This window comes from Microcebus murinus, chromosome 11 (genome assembly GCF_040939455.1).
Source record: "Microcebus murinus isolate Inina chromosome 11, M.murinus_Inina_mat1.0, whole genome shotgun sequence".
Lineage (NCBI taxonomy): Eukaryota > Metazoa > Chordata > Mammalia > Primates > Cheirogaleidae > Microcebus > Microcebus murinus.
In genome coordinates this window covers 27,668,656-27,689,594 of record NC_134114.1, presented here as the reverse complement: position 1 = coordinate 27,689,594, position 20,939 = coordinate 27,668,656, and the positions used below count along the sequence as shown (strand labels likewise).

Genomic DNA, 20,939 nt, shown 5'->3' with positions numbered 1-20,939 from the left:
AGAATATTGAGAGAGTATTTAAGAGTAAAAGATGAGGCACGATTTGAAGTACAATTTAGATCAAATCACCCAATTTAACTTTTCATAAATATTGGAGTCTGAAATAGTAACATTTTCCTTAAGGTCTTCCTCTGTCTGCAAATTTGTTCATGACAAAATTTGCAGACAAAAGCCTTCTAGAGTTCTTACTCACAATGCACAGTCCTCCAGAAAAAGAGGTGGCCCCCAAAAGGAGCTCAGGTGCCCAAAAGAAATCTCAAAGCAACAGAGGCATTGATCTTGAGAAAGACCTCACATTCTGAGGCCAACTATAAGATAACTACCGGGTGCCCACCCAAGATGAGGGAGCCAGCTCTCCCAGCATTTATACTGCACACCAGCCAGAGGGCATTCTCACTCCTGTCCAGAAAAAGCTTGCCCAGCAGATCTTCAGCCAGAAAGGAGGCCATGTTGTCTATTTGCATGTGCACTATCCCAAGGAAAATCACACTATCAAATGTTTGTGTTGATAGCACACGACGGCTATATGGGACAAAATGCTACTGTTTGCCTGTTAGGATCTTTTTATTTATTTATGTAGCCAAAAACCCCCAAATAAAACAAACTGGCACTAATTTGTCCCAAGGTTAAAACAATCTGATGCATCATGTAATAAAAATCTCAGAGATGACATCCCTTCACCTTTCACCTTTGCAATATTCCATTGGTTAGAAGTAAGTCACAGGTGCCACCCACAGTGGACAAGTGAACCACACAGGGAGATTGGGGGTCTAACATGCACAGGTTTCTGAGCCTCCTCAGTAGGCTGCTCCTATTTTCACGGACAAGATGCTCTAAAAATGCTTGGTGAATGAATGATGTTGAGATTCTAGTCCTAGCCCATCCTTTAACTCTCCATGTGACCCTGGGTAAGTCCTTTGCCTCCTAAGGCTCAATTTGTTTTTTTCTAATTCATTCATGAAGAAGGCTCCAAGATTTAAAGGTTACCCTCCTTCTTGCCTAGACTAGTCTTTTAACTGTTTTCCCTGCTTCCACGTTCCTATAGACTACACCCAACATAAGGCCCAGAAGGACTGTTTTGATGCCTAGGTCATGACATCACTGCTCCACTCCCTCCACTGGTGACTCACATGGAGTCAAAGCTCAAGGCCATGCAGTGGCTGCACCAGGCCCGCTTCACGAGAGCCACCATGCCCAGAACCCATTTCCTACTCTGCTCCTCTCACTTCCGTTTCCCCTTCTGCTTCCTGGTCGTTTTTCCATCACCTTAGATATGATCCCACTTTCTGGTCCTTGCACTAGCTCTTCCCTTTGTCTAGAACACTCTTCCCAGGTATTTATTTACAAGGTTTACCTCCTTTAAGACTTATTCAGACATCACCTTCTTAATGAGGCCTGCCCTGAACAGTCTTCTCTCTTAGCTGGCTTTATTCATTTCAGTAGTTCTTATCATCTTCCAAAATACAATATAATTTTCTAATGTATTGTGCTTGTTGTTTATTATCATCTCTGCCTGCTAAAATGTAAGCTCTACGAGATCAGGGTTTATGCTAGTTTTGCTCACTGATGTATATTAAGCCCCTAAAATAGTTCCCGGCACATAGTAGGTGCTTAATATATTGTGGAATGAATGAACAAAAAAAATGCTTATTTTCTTTTAGGTGACAAGTGTCCACCAGTGGCTGGCCCCCTGCTGGTGTTGAACACTTTCTGAATGCAGGAATCTCTTTGTTCAGTGCTCTCGGTAAATCTTAGTCCTCATTGCACTATGTGAACATAGGAACCTTCCCCAAGGAACATCCCCTCTGTTCAAAACTGTGTGATTTCTCTCTTATGATCTGTGAACTGGATCTTCACTAAACTTCGATTTCTCATGTGCCTAGGTTTCTAGATTCACTCATGAAGAGTGACAGCTCTTGATCCGTAATTCTCTCCTAAGGTAGACTTTTTGAGCAGGCGGGAGAGTAAAGGTGTGATGCTGTAGAAAGATCATGAACTGGCCAGGTGCTGTGGCTCACGCCTGTAATCCTAGAATCTGGGAGACTGAGGCAGGAGGATCGCTCAAGGTCAGGAGTTCAAGACCAGCCTGAGCAACAGCGAGACCCCGTCTCTACTATGAATAGAAAGAAATTATCTGGCCAACTAAAATATATAGAAAAAATTAGCTGGGCAGGGTGGTGCATACCTGTAGTCTCAGCTACGGGGAAGGCTGAGGTAGAAAGACTGCTTGAGCCCAGGAGGAGTTTAAGGTTGCTGTGAGCTAGGCTGATGCCATGGCACTCTAGCCTGGGCAGCAGAGTGAGACTCTGACTCAAAAACTAACTAACTAGCCGGGCGCGGTGGCTCACGCCTGTAATCCTAGCTCTCTGGGAGGCTGAGACGGTTGGATTGCTCAAGGTCAGGAGTTTGAAACCAGCCTGAGCAAGACCTTGTCTCTACTAAAAATAGAAAGAAATTAATTGGCCAACTAATATATAGAGAAAAAATTAGCCGGGCATGGTGGCGCATGCCTGTAGTCCCAGCTACTCGGGAGGCTGAAGCAGGAGGATTGCTTGAGCCCAGGAGTTTGAGGTTGCTGTGAGCTAGGCTGACGCCACGGCACTCACTCTAGCCTGGGCAACAAGTGAGACTCTGTCTCAAAAAAAAAGCCAAAAAACAACAACAAAAAAAACTAAATAAATAAATAAATAAAAATAAAATAAATAAATAGAAAGATCATGAACTGAGAGTCAGAGATGAGGGTTCTGGGCTTAATTCTGCCAGTAAATTAGGCTAAAAGATACTTTATATAAATTACTTAATCTTCACATCAAACCTATAGGATTTATTATCACCATCTCATTAATGAAGACCTGTAAAGAGTAACCCATTAGCCCAAGGTTACATTGCAGTGAGGACTGTGGGTTTCAAACTTAGATCTGTTCCCATAGCTTCAAATCACAATCTCTCTGGCCCTCTTTTTTTCTTTTTTAAAAATATGCAAAGTATAAAAATATATAATATTTGTATATAAAATATACAAGACGTATCTAAGATCTTCCTGAAATTTTATTCTCACCTAAATGTTCTAAGTTTAAAAGAACCATGTAAACCAAATCATAAATCTTAGCTGCTTTACGTGAATTCACCTTGTTTCTTCTACTCAATTCTAAACTCTTTGATACATAACAAAGCATTTAACAAAACAAAAAATACTTTCGCAATTTGGCCATTACAGTTATTATGGCATGTATGCAATAAATAATTATTTGAGAGATTGAATAAAAGTTGCTATTTCAGGACTTGGTCCAATTTGGAGAAGCCATAAAAAGCCTGTTTCATGCCAGCTTAGTGGGCATAAAGTTCCATTAGCTTATTTTTACAAAGAAGGCAAGGGCATAACAGTGAAATTACCTGGCCAAGAGTTCCTCTGGTTCCTGGTCTTTTGTTTCAGCCAAACTTCGAGGCATTTCCTGGTGAGAAGCTACTCCGTGTTGGAGGCAACCTCTCAACCCTCCCTCACTCCTCTGTTCCCACATCCTACAGAGATTTGAGCCCCAGGCCTGGCTCATTCTTTTGTCCTTTGGTATTTCCTGTTGTTGGAGGTGGGAAATACCTGCTCCAGCCTTGTTCCACCCGTGGTGCCCCAGGATCCAGCCCTGGGTGACTGATGACCAAGCAGGGTGCAGACACACACTGAAGTCCCAATGACGTATCACTTCGTGGGACAGCTGGATCAGAAGAACCCTGGAGTTCTGAGAAAGGCCTGGTTCTTTCTCCCTAAAACTGCACCAACAAAGGCTCTGTGAAATAGTAATTTAATTTACAAATAATCCTATGGCCTTGTAAGTGTCCTATGCACTGTCATTGAAAGAAATCTCATGTTCTAGATATACCAATTAAATCATCAGAACCTGTGGTCTTCCTTTCTGGGAAAAAAAATATTGTTATGAGTAGAAATTGGAAATGAAATATATTTAAAACTTCCCAAGTTCCTCTTTTGCTTTTTGCTTTTGTGTCACATGCTCATGCAGGCAAGAGTGCCCCGTTTCCATCTATGCCCCCTCGTGCTCTTTCAGAGCCTCTGCTAATTTACATGTCTCTGTGCGGCACGCTCCTATTTTCTGACGTCATGTTCTGCCCTAGAGTCCAGCGGACACCTGTTTGTGCTCAGATCCTCAGACCATTGGGACCAGGATTCTGGGGAATTATTTGGGGGCAGGTTGCTTCACCTAAGACTCTACCTGAAAGAGCCAGGGCTGGCCTGGTGGGCAGGGGTCTATGTATCTATAGTCTTATTTCTGGTGATATCTTATTTTGAAGTCCCTTGAACAAGTTGCTCAATATTTCAGTTTCTAAACTTTTGTTAAGTTGGGCTGGGGTTCTGGGAGGGACAAAAACTGAAACCCAGTTCCATCTTTCTTATTGTTTGTTGCAAAGATCATAGATGGAAAGAGTTGTTAAAGTGCTTCGAAAGATGAATGCATCATACAAATAAAAGTTTTGGGTGTCAAAGCTGAATTAAATTTGGGCTTTGGAAGCAGAGAGCTGAGAAATATCTACTTGATTCTACCCCGAAATTGCATTTTTTTCAATGCACAGATTTCTTTAGGTTTTTTTGGTGTGTCTGCTTAGCCAGCCTGAAGTTCTCTGAGCTTTACCTTTGGCAGGGGCAGCAGTGAGGTTAACTCTTTTTTAGGGCCCACAATTTGGGAAAACAAATGACCACAACCGCTGTAGGGTACAAATTAGCAATATTTATCAACATTACAAATGTGTGCACTTTTAGACGCAGCAATTTCACTCCTAAGGGTGTATCCCATAAATATACTTTACCAGGCTGAAATACCTTTCACATAAGATTATTCATTACACCATTTTTTAAATGATAATATCCAAGGGCTGGAAATAACCTAAGTGTCCATCAATTGGGAATTGCTTAATAAATCCTGGCATACCCGTACACTGTAGCCCCAAGAATGAAGAGCCTCTCTATGTACTAAGAAGGAATAATATCCAAGGTATATTGTAAAGAGAAAAAAGCAAGGTGGAAGGTAGGCTATGTATACTATGCTATCATTTGTATACAAACGGGTAAAAAAAAGAATAAATATGCATTTATTTTTATATTCATAAAATTACTCTAAAGGCACACAAGAAATGAATAACAAGGTAACGGGATTCCTGTGGCACAGGGGTGGGTGGGATACCTTCTTTTTATATCCTTTTGTAATTTTTTATTTTGGACTATGTAAATTTATTCACTGCATATGTAAATTAACAAAATAAATAAGCAAAAATTTAAAGGGCCCACAACTTAAAAAAAAAATCTTACTGCATTCTATTTTACATCATTTCTACTGGATGCCTGGATCTTTCTAAAAAGCTACTCTGGGTCTGGGTTAGTTTCTCCTCAGTCCTACTTTAATTTGCTTCAACAACGAGTTTTTCTTAGTTTGGGCCGTGGAGAGAAATGCCACAAGTTGTGTTCAGATTTATAGTGGGTAGATCACCTTCTGACTAAACAGCTCTCTTTTTCTGGAGAAAAGGAAATGAATCTGATAAAACTTTGAGCTCAATCGTTACAGGCTCTTGTGCTGCTTCAACCCATTAGCCTTGGAGTTACAAGGATGCTGGAACCCAAAACTCACAGCCACAAACTATCATTGTAAACCACTCAGCAGAGGCAACATGCTCCTTCGTTATCCATCATCCTGAAGGCTAGAACTTACAAAGCCCTGAAAAGTTTACTGAATCTCACATTTGCTTATATGACTCCTTCATTTGCTCTAAAAAAGCAAATCTAAGAAAACAAAAATAAATAGGTAAAAACAAGACAAATTTTGTCATAGGCAGTCTCTTCATAGACTCAAAATTTCCTTCTTGATGTCTTTCCTTCCCATTCATCAATAAGCTGGGGGCACCAGCAAACTCCCAGTCAAACACATGTACCCCTGGGCTTCCATTATATTTGCTTTAAAGATGGAATTTCAAGCGATGCCATGTGTCTGAAAGCAGGGACTATCTTTGCAGGGTGAGAAGTGCAGTCACTGTCCACCCCTAGTCTCATTAGGGATAAATGAGCCTCATCTTACAAGGTTCTGAATAAAAAGTCTCTCACTAACAGCCCAGTGTCTTCTCTTTGAGAAGCAGCAGCGGGTTGTGGCCTGGAATAATTGTTGGAGAACGGCAGAGGTCTCTTTGGTCTCTTTGAGGACAAGAAGAATGGAGTTGCCTTCTCTGGAGACAGGAACTGAGTCTTGAAATTCAAAACTTGATTGTGTCTTTCAACTCACTGCTCCTAAATTTACCTTCAAATCTTTGATGTGATACACAGAGGAAAAAAGGGAGGGCCCTCTCCCTTCCCTGTCTTAACTCATCTGGGGCGTATCTTCCTTCATCTAAACCTTTTGAGGCTTTTATTCTGCCTTTTTTGGTTTTAAAACCTCTTGAGCACATGTCTTGATTGAGCCTAATGATGTGAATATTCTTGGCCTAGGAATAAGCTCTGGGCAATTTTGATAGCACCGGAGCTTGACATAAAACTCATCGTTTTGATACTTGGTGAGTGTAATTGGCTGAACCATGTGCCCTGAAGTGCTCTGTGTGTTTTCTCATCCCACAGCGATGATACAGCTCACCTAGCTGCCAGACCAAATACTTGATGAATGATGGCATCCCAGTGTTCCATAAATATCAAGTTCTCTAACACTGGGAATGTACAACTTGGGAAAGACAGTGCTTAAACTCGGGTTGCCTCCTCCCAACAGTGTAGGCTCTTTATAATCTTGTTTATTCCATAGCAAAAACAAAGGCCCACAATTTTCTTCCTCTAATTTATGAGAGACGGGAGGAAAACTGAAGGGCGGAGGGGGCTCCCATTCGTGTCTTCAAACACTGGTTAGGAAACACTGATCATCAGACTCAGACTAAGGACTTGACAACCTTCAAGAAGTCAAGGGGAGAGATAGCTTGTTGGATTGGAGAGATGGCTCCCACAATGGGTTGGGGAGCCATCAGCCTAGGGGACAGATCCAACCAATGGTCATAGGATGGAAAAAAAACCTCCCAAACAAACAAAAAAAAAAACCTGTGTTCCTTATTCCACATACTCTGATACTTTACAGGAAGGCAAACTAGATTTAAAATTATAGAATTTTGGAGTTAGAAGCAGACATTAGTCCAAATTTACTTTCCTGATGAGGAAATGTGGGGCCCAGAGATTTGTCTTAAATCAGAAAGAAAGTTCGTTGACGGCACAGCCGGGTCTGTACCCAGGACCTTTGGATGCTTTCTCAGCTGCATCCCAGACATCTGCAGATACAAATTAGATGGTGGACTGAATATGGACTCACATGCCACAGAAAGTGCAATGGAAAGTGTTTCATAAACTGCAACACCACAAAAACGGAAGGTATTATTATTGTAGGCAATTGTTTTGAACACACTTGCTTATTTGATTACCTACTTGAAAGGGAAATTTGAAATTGCCTGCTCAGTTGTCTTAATATCTGAATTCACAGGAAGAAAAATAGAGCAAAATAAAATCTAAAGATACTCTTAGAACATTAAGCCTTCTACTCGCTGCTTCAAAATAACTCGTACTCTCTTGGAAACGAGCCACATTTCTCTCATGGTTTCAGCACCCCTCATCTCTCCAGCCCCTGCTATGATAGGGATGGCAGTTAACAGCTCACACCAACGCTGGGAAAAGGAGAAAAGAGGGAGGTGGTGAACCCTCAGATCAGCCCCAAGTGGTATGAACAAAAAATGCACAATTGAATGATTTATTAAAAATATTTCTTAAACATTTCTTAGCAAGTCCCCGTTTTCCTGAGAGAGGATCTACTGTCAGGCACTCCCTCCATTGACAGTCTCTACTCTGATAACAGCTGCCTGGGGATTACTCTCTGGGTCTGCTCGGGAGGCCAGGTAGGCGAGGGACAGATAATGACCGGATCACTTACTCTAAGGCTTTCATTTCTGCCTCTCAAAGCCCTTTGCAACTATGAAGTCTCTTCCTACAACTCTCTTGGCTCTCTTCTTTAGCTAAGGAAACAGAAGCCACTTCTCCTAAACCTAAAGCACGTGAATATCATCTCCTATCCCTGTCCCCATCCTCCCCAAATCCCTGGGTCTTGTGGTTCTCTGGCAGGTCAGTGTCGTCAATCAGTGCATAGTTTATCAACAACTCGATGCCATAGAACAGAGATGGACATAAGGATGAGGGGTTTATAGTTTCTATGGAAACTTTACCTGCCAAGCATTTAAGGAAATCATTTCAGGTGATGTGTCTTGTACATGGCCAACTGGGCTACAGATCTTGGCAGAGAGTTTTCATAAGCATCCCATTTTTCACATGAACAAACAGAGGCTCAGCTCTGGAAGTGGGACACAAACCGAGGCTGTCTGACTCCAGAACCCACAGCTCTGAACTCCACTACACCTTACCGGACTATTCCCTTGCACTAGGAGGCAGCTCCCTGGGGTGCTTTTTGAGAAGGTGGAAGAGAGCTGGGATCCATGTGTGCTGTGAACACGTGTCAGGCATTTGCCATTAGCAGCCCTGTCAATTCTTCTGTATTTGTGCTTCCCGGAGACGGTGAAGCAGAGTGAAATAAGGCCATCCCCTCCTCAGACCATGTCCCTGTGTTGCGTCTGCAGAGTAAGGTACTGCAAATCCACAGCTTCCTTCCCTCCCACTCCTCTGCCCAGCCTCCGCTGAGTGACAGCACAGCTGGGCTCTGGTAACGCCAGAGGAGGGCTTGCCTCAGGGCTTCCGGAAGCACCTCTCTCCCTCCGCATTTCCAGGAAGCGTGGAAGAAACCATAGGTCTTAACTTGGAAATCTGGCCGCCATTCTTTGGATTCCTATTTCTCAACTTGTGTGGAGAAGATGTCAGCTCTTCTAACCCAAGCAATTGGCTAGTGTGGTCTCACTACCAGTTGGTTTAGCCCAGTAGCTGATAGTAAACCACATCGATTAACCCATTTGACTGAATGAACGAACTCAGCCAGACAGTGTCCAGGGTGCAGAACACCACTGTGGCACTTCTGAAAGATTACTGCTCGCAGGCACGAAGGCCCTACAGTCACCGAAAAAACTTTTCTGAGAATAGACTCACACTGAATAGCTTCTGCAGTAGGATAACCTGATTCATTGATCGTTATTCGCTTAAAATTCAAAAACAGTACCATCCTCTCTTAGTCTGGAGATCACAGGAATATTTTCCAAACCTTTACTTAAAGTGAGTCGCTTCCATTAGATAGCCACCGGTGTGGTGTCCCGCCTCTTAAACTCAGCAGGTCCAACGGGTATTATCCTCGTGCATCCCCCACCCCAATCTTCCTCCTGTTTTCTGCCTTCATAGTTGGCACCGTGAGCCTCTCTCTTCGGAAACGGGGCAGTCAGCCTGCAGTCCACCTTCTCTCATTAAATCAACCTCCAAGTCTCACCAGTGACCTCGCAATTCAACGTTTCCATTCCATCTTTCCTGTCCTACTTCAGCACAGACTCCTGGCTAATTGCTGTAATAAAACCAGAATGGGAAGTCCCTGAGAGCAGGGACCAGGCCCCAGACAAGCGTGGTAGATAAGACTACGAAGCTGGAGCCAGAAGAGTGGATTTGAATTCCACTCAGTACGTGAGACAAGGATCTGAGCTTCAGTTCCCTGTCTGTACAATGAGAGTAATAAAAATACCTCCCTCTCTAGGGAATTGTGAGAATTAAATAAAGTTCATATACTGAAATACTTACAACAGTGCGTGGCATACAGGGTGAGTGTTAGCTATTAAGGTTAGCAATATATAGTATAGCTATAATGACAGATGGGGAAACGGAGGCTCGGAGCAGTTAAATGCCTTCTTTTGGATCACACAGCTATTAAATGTCAGCCACACAGCTGGCATATCAATCCAGGTCTGTCTTTCATCAAAAGCTACACTCTTTTTTTTTCATATATGGCACATCTAGGGATCCCAATGCATCTGGTAATGAGGAAATGGAATCTCTAAAGTACCAACACAGAAAAATGTCATATATTCTATAAAACAGTAGGATATGATCTCATTAAAAAATGTTTAAAGTTAATTATAAACATCTCTATTACTGTCTCTGATCATATGTTCCTTTCTCATCTTATTTTTCATTTATGTCTCCCACTAAATTACCTGAAAACAGGGAATCTCCATTGCATAACACAAGGCAAGATACATGACATTCGATATTTGTTAAATTGGTGAATAGCATTGAATTTTTAAAAAAATAATTGAACTTATTTAGTAGATAATATATGAATGAGGCAAAGAAACATTCAAACTATGCAAAAACTTATTCAGAAGAAAGTAGTATTTATTTTGCCCCATTCCTGAGATACCCAGCTCTTATTTCAGGAGACAGCCATGCTGACCAGTTTCTTGTATATCTTTCTAGAGATACTATAGAATTGCACTGAATTTTAGTGCAATTTAAATTTATTGCCAAAGAGCATGGGTGAACAGGGTGGGGGTGGGATGCTTTATAAAACTTTAGTCAGTATGTTTTTGTTCCCTGAGAAGTCACCAAATTCTCTGAAACCCATATAAAGGAGAAATCAGCAAGGGCAAGACCAGCATCAGAAAAAGGTGCTTGTTACTATGTTTGTGAACTCCTTCAGGTAAAACCATGATCCAATTCTATTTACAGATTTCTACCCCTTGCAGATGATCTTACGACCCATTTCTTCATAATTCTTTGGTATGTGATTTCATTTTTATTGTGCGATTCATTCCCTAGACATGCAAAGAGTCAGCATTCTATGACTTGAACCTGACAAAGGACTTTCCCTTTCTTTCAGCGAGATGTCTGAGGTCACTCTAATACAACTTACCACCCCATTTGAAATGAGAAAGTGCTTTCTGGAGGTAGAAAGACAGTGACCACTCCTCTCAGTGTGGTTTTTGTTAGAAGGATTTCTGCAACAGCCCTGGAAGACATTAGCTAATGCTTCCATGATCAGCCCTCTTAATAGGACTTGGAACTTGGTACTATGTTCTCTCAGGTTGCTAATCTGCTCTTGTTACATGGGCTTTTGTAGCATGGCACATTCAGACTTTGACATTGCTTGGAAATGACATTGGAAATGACATAAAATCACACAAGTGGTTCTATACTTCTGCTTGTAGAGAGAATTAATACTGAAATGTTTATAATTCTCTGCTTTATTCTGAATATACAGGTTCACATGTCTCTACCTCTGTTCCATATTTTTCTAGTGTTCACTTTCATACATTAAATGCACATACATGTTATTTCAAAAAGGCAAAATGAAACAGATTGAACAAAAAATTCACCCCAATACATAGATTTTCCCAGTGTATTTTTAAAATTAAAAACAATGAAAACCTAAGAATTTGAAAAGTGGGTAATAGCTAGAGTTCTTCTTATCTTTGGGGAAATAACTATTTCCTTCTTCCTTGCTAGCATCTTTCCCATTTTTTCCTATGCTACAGCAAATAAATTAGAGTTTGTGTCCAGACATACACTTTTCCTGTTATTTCTTTTAGGCTGATGTAGACATGCAACCCAGTGACAAGCTAAATAGAGCCTTTATGTCTACTGGCCGTCAATGGAAGACACACCAACAGATAACTGAAGGGTTCTTCCTTTACTCCTAAATCTGTTACTAAGTTGTCTATTTGTTATTCCGAATCTTTAGTGTAGACTCAGTGGTCTCTCTGACTGTCAATGAGCTCTTTTTATGTGTTTCTTTGTTAGTGCCTTCTTCTTGGTGCTTCTACCTCTTAAGTTTCCATTAGTAAAGCCAACCAGGAGGGCATCTGGCCAACTTATCCACCGCAGCTCAGCCAACTTTTATTGCAGTTCTCACAAACCTTAGGAAAGGCCTCATTGGGTGAGGAAGTGATCCCAGAACTCCTAGAGAAAATGGACTCTTAAATCCTGGTATTATCTTCCTTTTATTAGCTATATTATTTCTTCATACTAATCGCTTAGAAACTTCCTTCCATGTTCAGGTTTTATTACGTTCCATTCCTCTGTTCTTTAATGGAAACATTTCTATATTAGAAATCAAACCTTTCTGGTGTTTATAATACCATTTTGAATAAGCATTTCTGCATCTTTTTCAAACGTACTCCATTATTACTGAGCTCTATTATTATACACCTGGGATTTCCTAGGATTACGAAATAAATGGGTATTTGTTAAATGAATGAGAGGGAAGTGGCTTAATCGTTTGTAGAATTGTAAATTTTCTGCTGAGTTTAACTGGGTAAATCATATAGTAAAATGACAACGCTATGTGAATACATCTAGCACTGCTAGCTAATTTGCCTCCACCAACACATGGGAGAGTTTCTCTTCCTGGCATCTCTCACAAGACGTCAGTTGGTAAGCAGAGCAGAAAGGCAGGATGGTAGAATGGTTAGGGCCTCTGGCACTAGACTTTCTGCTCTAGCATTTACCAGCATTGTGACTTTGGGCAGGTTGCTTAATTTCTCCATAGTCAGTTTCAGCTATAAAACAAGGACCATCTTAGTAATAATCATCCCTTCTTGCTCACTTCTTGGCTTGTTTGAAGATTAAGTGAGCTAATATGTGCAAAACACCTAGAAAGTAGCTGGAATAGTACTATATAAATGTTTACTATTATTATTATGCAGCCATTGCCTGATTTGACACTGACTGTGATTCAGAGCAAAAATGAGGTGAGCATATTACATTTTTGCATTGACTTCCAGAACAAAGGCGTGGTACTGAAATGCTTCTAGGAATATATTTGAACCTAGGAACCTACTATAGAAAGCCATTACTTCTGTGGACCAATCAGGACACATGCTCTTTGAATATCTCTAAAATTAACTGAATGATCATTAGTCACCAACAATTACTCAAAAGGAGCCAAAGATGTTGAAATGGGATATATCTAGAGTCTTATGACAAATGCTCCTGCTGTATTTCTATTTGTCTGCCATTTAGGAATTCTATTTTTTTGGACAAAGTTATAATTATATTTACACACTACAGAATTTTCTAAATCTTTATGCAGTTATTACCTCCGTATAGTTGATGGAAATCTTGACAAACTCTAAGGTAGAGATTAAAACTATATGTGAATAACTTTTTTGTGGCAAATTGGTGGAAATTCAAGTTAGAGCATTTTTTACAACTTGGCATTGGCTCATATGTTTGCCAACTTAAGGATTTCTATATTGGTTTGGTCAAAAGTTCAAAATAAGTAGTTCTTTCAGCTATCTTTTAAAGTAAGATCAATGCTACCCATAAGTAATAAACTATGACTTCAGATACCAATAAACTAAATAAAAATGTTTTATTAGTACAGATTGCTGTCAACCATGCTAAATTAGAAAGAGACTGAAATGTTTCAAAAACGGTATAGCTGGTTATGGCAGTCTCTGCGGGGCAATGAATGAAAGAGATCTGTGTTAACATTTTCCCCAATTTACCTTACCAGTTGCTGAGTGTAAACACATAAAAGATTCGGCCTCTATGTTTAGGCATTGCTACTTAGCACCAAGTCAGCCTCAGTTAGAATATAATTACTATTAGGGACCCATATCCCATTTTTGGTGTACTCATTATATTAATCAGTTTTAAGGGAAAGTGACATTGTATAATAATCACATTTTGGCCAAATCTAGCATACCTGCTTTTGTTATTATTTAACTGCTCATGCCTAATGCTTAAATTATCACTCTTTTTTCCTCACATGAAATGGGAAAACATTTGATTTATTTCACTTGCTCACATAGGCAATTGATTTGCATAATGCCTAATAACTAACGCTGCTTTCAGATTCCCATGTGTTTACCATTTATTGCCCAAATATGCCAACAAACTGTCATTTTAGGAAAAAAATCTTCAAGTTCAGAGGAAAGCCTGGGCTATCATTTTGAATACCTACAATCAGTCCGTCTGATAATGTTCCCAGGCAGCCAGATGCCCCAGAGAAACGAGATACAGGTTTTTTGTTTTTTATCAAATGACTCACCCACAATGACAGCTGAGACAGTGAGCAGTACAAAAGCATTCCGAAACAGGTAACTTTTAACATCCTCCTTTGTGATGTTCTGTACTTTCTTCTTGGCCAACAGTGTGCGTTTACGGACTCCTTGCTGGAATCGCTCCATCCTGCCCCCCACTTTGGGCTCTTCTCCATTGCTTTTAGTCATATTTTACTTTTCTCTGGGCGCGTCTTCTTTGCACCTCAGTGTCTCAGAATCACTCCCAGAAAGCCAAACCTCCTCGCTGATGTTAGGGAACACAACTAGAATAAGAGAAAAAGAGACAAGAATTACAGCTTCCAGGGGCGAAAAATCAGTGCTGCCCACACACCAGGCAAGCTCTTGGCAAAGTGTATACTCTCAGTAGGAATCAAGGACTGGGCAGCCACAAGACCAGGCTTCAAGGCTACCATGTGCATATTTTACTAGACCATGTGTGAGAAACGTGCATAAATTCAGAATATATGAGCAGAAACTCATGTTCTCTCTTTTTAAAAAATTTGTCCTTCCCTCTCCAATGAGGCTATAACAGGGTTCCTCAAAGCTAGGTGTGATTGAGCACCCCCATCCCCACCCTACTCCCCAGAACCTAGCCGAGAGCCTTGAACAACATACGCACTTGGTAAGTGTTCAATAGAATTGAATGTACGGCAAGTGCTCAGTAATTACTTGATAAACTATGTTGCATACATGGCTGAAGGCATAACCAGGTCAATAAAAAGGATTAAGATTTTGATATGCCACAGTTGAGTCTTTCTGCTACATGTAGTAAAGTAACTAGCTATTTTCTTCATTGAGAAAAATACATGATAATATCAATTAGTAAATACGATCGTAAAAAGAACACAAGTGCCCACAGTCAAATGGGAAATACATTTGACTATTTTACAGGGTAACTTTTCCATTTCTTTGATGAAATAAGCAAAGTGCTCTGGCACATCTATAAACGATCCGAGATCATAATTCATTTTCATTTTTATTAGGAGTATAAGTACCAAGTGGCATTTGCCTTTGGGGGCAAACACAGTGGAGTCTTCTGGGGAAACTATCGCTGACTTCTAAGTATTTTAAAAATCTAGGATTTCTAGGAGAGGAGACGAATCCAATTTTCATTCCAAACATTACAGTGTGTGTGTGGTTTCTGGTTTCTTTAAAGCGCTCTTAGGTTATTCAAATACGTTGGAGTGAATCTCTTTCCTTGGTGGAAATCGGCTGTTCTGAAAAATCAAGAGATTGCTTCGGCTGCTTTACAGGACTTGTGGTCCACAGCCTTTTCCACGATCAGTGTGGGGAAACCGGCCGCGCGGAGGACGTGGGGGGCTGGCAGCGCGAGCAGCCAGCGTGTGCGCCTGCGGGGGTGGTAACTGGAAACCAAGGGACTCCTCGCAGGCTTCTGGCAAACCCAAGGGTGGGGGGAAAAAGACTTGACTTAACAGTTTGACTTTTAAATAAAATTGCAGGTTGGGGGGCCACAGTAGTAACACCTACAAGTTGTTTAAGACTTCACACCCGATTAAAAGCTTAGGAGAAAAGTGGAGAAGGAAGAAACCAGATTTTTTTTTTTTTTTTTTTTTTTACTAATAGCTCTGATTCTCTCTACCACTTTTAAAGTTGGTCAAGCTCAGCCTCGGCCCTAGATATGTCTGACCACGACCTGCCCCCATCCGCCCTGGATGTACTCAAGTCCGAGCTAAGAGAGGACGGGAATAGAGAGAGACAACCGCACACGCTCACGGCAGTAAATGCCTAGCACGGACTTTATCTACCAAAATGGCTAGCTTTGCCTCTCGCTGCGCCTCTGCTTGGGAAACGAAATACACTACACCCTGGCGGAGAAGTGGAACCAGACGCGAGACACGGCAGGAACACACGCTTACCTTCTCTGCTTTCGTAACGGCTGGAGGACGCCAGGCAGTGGCAAGGCGAGTTCCCCCGCAGGTACGGCGGAGCGGAGCCGCGGCGCGCGGGGCAGGCCAGCCCTGACACTGCCGGGCATGTGCTCTGCAACTGCAAGTTACTACCGCGGCGACTTAAGAAAAGGGGAGGAGTCCGTGCCGGGAGAGGGGGAGTGGGGGAATGAAAACAGTGCGGGGCAGGGGGGCGGGAAGCCCGAGGTTTCTGGAATATTGATTAATCCTGGCACACCAGAAGCATACTTGCTGGCTTTGTTTTGCTCCTTAGACCACTTTCACGCTTTGTCAGTTCACTTTCATTAGAAATGCAAAATCGGGTCCAGGAAGAATTGAAAAATAAAGTGCACACACTCGGAAAGCTGGAAGTCTTGATTAGAACGTTTCAAAGACTTTTTCTAAGGCTAAATTTAATTACCTTACATTATTGCAGGTTTTTTTTTTTTTTCCCTTAAAGGAACACGAGAGTGTGCTCTTTTGCCTGGTTGTACAACTGTTAGGAAAAAGTCCCTTTTTTTTTCAGAAGTGGGGAAATAACTGACGTTTCTTGGGAAGACCCTGAATGCAATCAAGTATGGAGAAAAAAAAAATGCTAACTACGATTTTCTAAACTTGTCTAAAGTTACCCAAAACACCAGATAAGACATGTCTCTATTTTAGCAGTTTAAACTTAATTATAACAAATCTAATCTAGATCACACTGCCTGTATTGCAAAGACTGAAAAGGTAAGAAACATAAAGAGACCAAGATCTTCGCCAAACTATAAAGTGAAAAGCATTTTAACACCAAAAGTGCAAATGTACGCTTGAGGTTTGGTAATTTCAAACGATAAGTCAGCTGCCTCAATTTTGAAGGATGCTAAAGGTCTCCTCCCCAGAAATACACCATTTTTAGGAGTTAGAAAATTCTCATTGCCTTATATAAATATAACTTTCTTATATAAATATAACCTCTAGTCTACTTTTCTTAAAAGGGAAATAAATTGTGAAAATATATATTAAAAAATTAAAAATTATTTTTTTGAGCCTGATTCACCCATAAAACTTAAAACTTGTGTATCAGGAAGAAAACAGTTCATCAGAAATTAAAACATACCAAAATCACAGCCTGAGTTCTGTTTTCTTGTTCACTAAGGTTCATATTCCCCATGCAAAATCTGCTCAATTCTTGGTCCATTATCCAACACAAAAATATATCTTTTTTCCCCTCATTAGCAAATCCCTGGAGATTATAGAGCAATGACTCCTGCCAGCTTCAACGGTTCCATGCATGTCCTTTTGAACAGCAATTGGTTGGAAAGCGGTAGTGAATCATGTAAATACTTTAAAATCACAAGTTAGCAGCAATTATAACAACTTTCTAATTTGGCATCACTTTAAGAATTTATTGAAAATACATACTCTCGACAGTCCCAGCCCTCAGCCATCTTTCCCTTCCTGTGATCTAGGTCACTTAACATCTGTGCCACATTGTTTAACACTTAATTATACTGCGGTCTTCTACTACATCCTTTTTAAAATCATGTTACGTTTTTACTTCTCTACTAAATTATAAGTTCTTTAGGGGCAAGAACCTGTCTATACCTGATACACAGTAAACATTAAGTAACTCTTTTAAATGGATGGCATAATACAAGGGTGTGAAACGAAATGCTTCTTCAATTGACAGAACAAAACTGTTTATTTTTATGTTGGCACCTTTGGCCTAGGTGGATGGGGTAGGTCTTAACACCATGACTACTTTTTAAAATGTTTATTTACTATACCATGTCTTATCTGAGGCACGGGTTTAGGTCTAATTTGTTCACTTGTGTGTGTGTGTGTGTGTGTGTGTGTGTGTAATGAACTTGAACTTGAAAGAGGAATCTGATGCTTTTAAATGGGGTTTCAAGCCCAGTGACATTTCCCTTTTTTATTCTTTTGTTTTTTAGTAGTCAAGAGAAAGGGCTGGAAAACCACACTTTGGTTAGCATAGAGATGAGAAGACCCTGGTGCCCCTTCTTTTTTTCCTTTTCCCCTCTCTAATCCCTAAAGCTTGCTTAAAAACCATTTCATTATTTCAGTTTGTGCAGACATTATGGGACTTTGGTGTTCCGTTGAGAAGGGAAGTGATTTACCACTGGAAGTTTTGTTGGCTGTAATAAAACCTAATGAGAAAATGAGATGCAAAGAGTCTCAGTTCAGGGTTCATCTGAGTTACAAGGTTTCAGTCAGGGGGAAATTTGGAAATTACCTCTTTTAAGCACCACTTTCTCTTTTAGGAAAGCTGTATCAGTAATGCCCTGGGGGCCACCTGGGTTTACTCAACACATATTTCTATGTTTTTTCTCCTACTTTATAGGTAAGATCCTTAACCTTTAAAACATTTTTTTTCCATCATAGAAACACTAAAAAATGAAATGTCAATAAATTATGAACAAACCTGTGAATGCTATATTTAATTTAAAGCTACTTGGGGTGAGGGACATAGAGTTAGAGAGTCATATTAATGTTGGTATTCTAGAATGAAAAGAAGAACAACAACAACAAAGAAAAACATATGGCAAATGCTGCTCCTTTTGAAAAATTTGCCAAGATTTTTCTTTGAAAATTCTATGATTAAATATGTTGTAGGTAAATTCTTTCTTCTGGGAAAAAAATGTCAGTCTTACAAGAAACAAAATCTAACTCATCCTTAAATGAAGCATCCCCATTAGAAAATGAATTAGAAAACCTTTAAAAAATATTTTCCACTTTTACTTTTAATTTTATGAGGGATGTTTGTCATTGTTTATTTAAATGGCTTGCATTTTAGGATCATCATAAGAAGTGTCAATTCTTCTTTCGACAATTTGAAAACTGTAGAATGTTAAGACAACAAACAGGACCAGACTCAGATGTGCTAGAGGCAGGAGGAGTAGACATGGTACTTGTGGTAGGTGGTCTTTCATTTTGTCTTAATTTCTTTCCTTCTTAATTATGAAGGTAAAAAGCAAAACAATAGAAAATCTGTGACGGATTCTGGTTAATTGGATTTTTAACTGATTTGGGTTTTATTTTAAAATCATATGAAGCCTGAAAAAATCCAATTACAGAGAAGAGAACTACAATGAACATTTATCATATTCATTGATTCATTCAACAAACCTTGAGCAACCACTATACTCCAAATACCAGTTCCTTTCTGCAAGGAGCTCACAAATACACATCTGTAATCATTAGGCAGTAGGGCTGTGGGAAGCCCCCACAGAGAGCTGTGGGAACTCTGTGTGCTCAGGCCCATTTACAAGGTAATCTGCCAGTAAGACTGGCAGCAACTTGAGGGACACAGCTGTGGCTGGCTCCCACGGCGGACACAGCATCTAGCATGTGGCAGGTGCACTGCAACATGGCGGGGGCGGAGGTAGGGATTCAAGTTGAAGAATAGGCAGGGAGGGCCCAGACCACAAATATTAAAGAATGTGAACTCTATTCCTAGGCAATGGGGAGCCACAGGATTTAAGCACAGGAGTGACTTTAATTGTAGGTAGAGTGCAAATCCTTTGAGTAAAAAAGACTTGGCTTTGGAAGCCAAGGGGGACGACCATTTACAAACTGGAATAGTTCACATTCACATTTAAAAACTAGATTCTATTGAAAAATACAATATTGGGGCCCTTCAAGGGATGGGCTCAAACTGAGTGGAGACAGCTCCTTTAGATGAACTACGTACCCTCCAGGCCACTTGGCCTCCCTGCGGCACTCATTTAAGTCACCAGCATTTGCCTCTAGCAAGTTCTACTATTTTGACATCTCAAGGGGTTTAAGAAGATTCTGAGCGAGGGCAGAGGCCCAGGAACCCCAACACAAGGGAGAAGACAAGCAAGAGGGTCCCCTATATAGATCCCCAAACGGTGAGAGGTTATACTAAACATTTCTTTTTTTTTTTTTTATTTATGTAACCAAGATGTTTGTATATACTAAACATTTCTAACACAAGTTAGCTAAGAGGTGAACATAAGGGTGGCTTAAAAAAAAAAAAATCAAACATGTTTTCCCCATTCTAAAGCTAAAGAGGGTCTGCTTTTTAATGAAGACTTCACAATGTTGCTGTTATTATTGTTTATATTGAAATGTGACATTTTTACAGCATCAGGGGACCAGAATCTTGGTTTAGTTGGGAAAGATCATGTAGTTAATTGGAATTAAAGCCCTCAGCAGAGTGTTAGCAATAACAATAGTCAACATTTTTATAGGATCGTATGGTTTTACCAGTACTTTTACACACATTATCTGATTTAATCTTCATGATAATACTTTTGAGATACATTGTATTATTACTCATCCTGTATACCCAGACATTGAAATGGAGATAGATCAGTATCTATTGCTTAATCTCTATTAAGCAATTTGCCCAGGAATACAGTCAGACAAGCCCAAAAGTTCTTAACAGTTCTCGGAACTTTGTTGTCTCATCTTTCCCCATCTTCTCCAAAAGAAGTCTCCAGTAGCTTTTATTAAAGACAGATAGGAAAGAAAGCAAAGAACATTAAAAAGAAGGCTTCCCCATCTGTATTTCTTCCAGGAAGTCAACTCTAAACACCTCCCACAAATCCAACAGGACCAGTTGCCTTTCGGATGTGCTCCCAAGGCCCCTGGGTTTAAATTTCCAGAATCATTAACCCCTGTGCGGCAGTTCTCCCTCGCTAGACCATAGGCTCTTTGAGAGCAGCGCCTGTGTTGATAACTACTATATACTCAGGAAACAAAACAGAAGGTGCTCAGGAAAGAGTTGTTGCATGAATAAATGGAGACAGTGTAGTCATAAATACAAGAGAGTTCATCTATCCATCTCCAATTCTAAGACTTGGAGAAAGAACATCATTAAATATCAAACTTAAGAAAAGCAAAAACGAAAACAAAAAAGCCTGTAAGTTCCTTTTTAAATCATTACTGTATAAAATGGATCCAAGTGGGGCTGCTCTAATTGAATGAGTAGCGGGTGGAAGGTAGAGCTTACCTCAGTGTCCCCTTCCTCTTATGCAGGCCCTTAAGGCACCTCTTCGGTCC

General features: G+C 40.4%; 1 protein-coding gene across 1 annotated transcript in view; it reads right to left on the bottom strand.

Annotated features, from left to right (window-relative positions):
• The window catches only part of SLC1A3 (solute carrier family 1 member 3), a 75,216-nt gene extending 59,191 nt beyond the window's left edge, over positions 1–16,025 (bottom strand). The window contains exons 1-2 of the mRNA XM_012736441.2: positions 15,879–16,025; positions 13,989–14,264 (exon numbers count right to left, since the gene is read on the bottom strand). Of these exons, the coding sequence (XP_012591895.1) occupies positions 13,989–14,169 (181 nt within the window). The 5' untranslated portion in view covers positions 14,170–14,264; positions 15,879–16,025. The remainder of the gene's footprint in view (positions 1–13,988; positions 14,265–15,878) is intronic.
• Between the last annotated feature and the right edge of the window lie 4,914 nt (positions 16,026–20,939).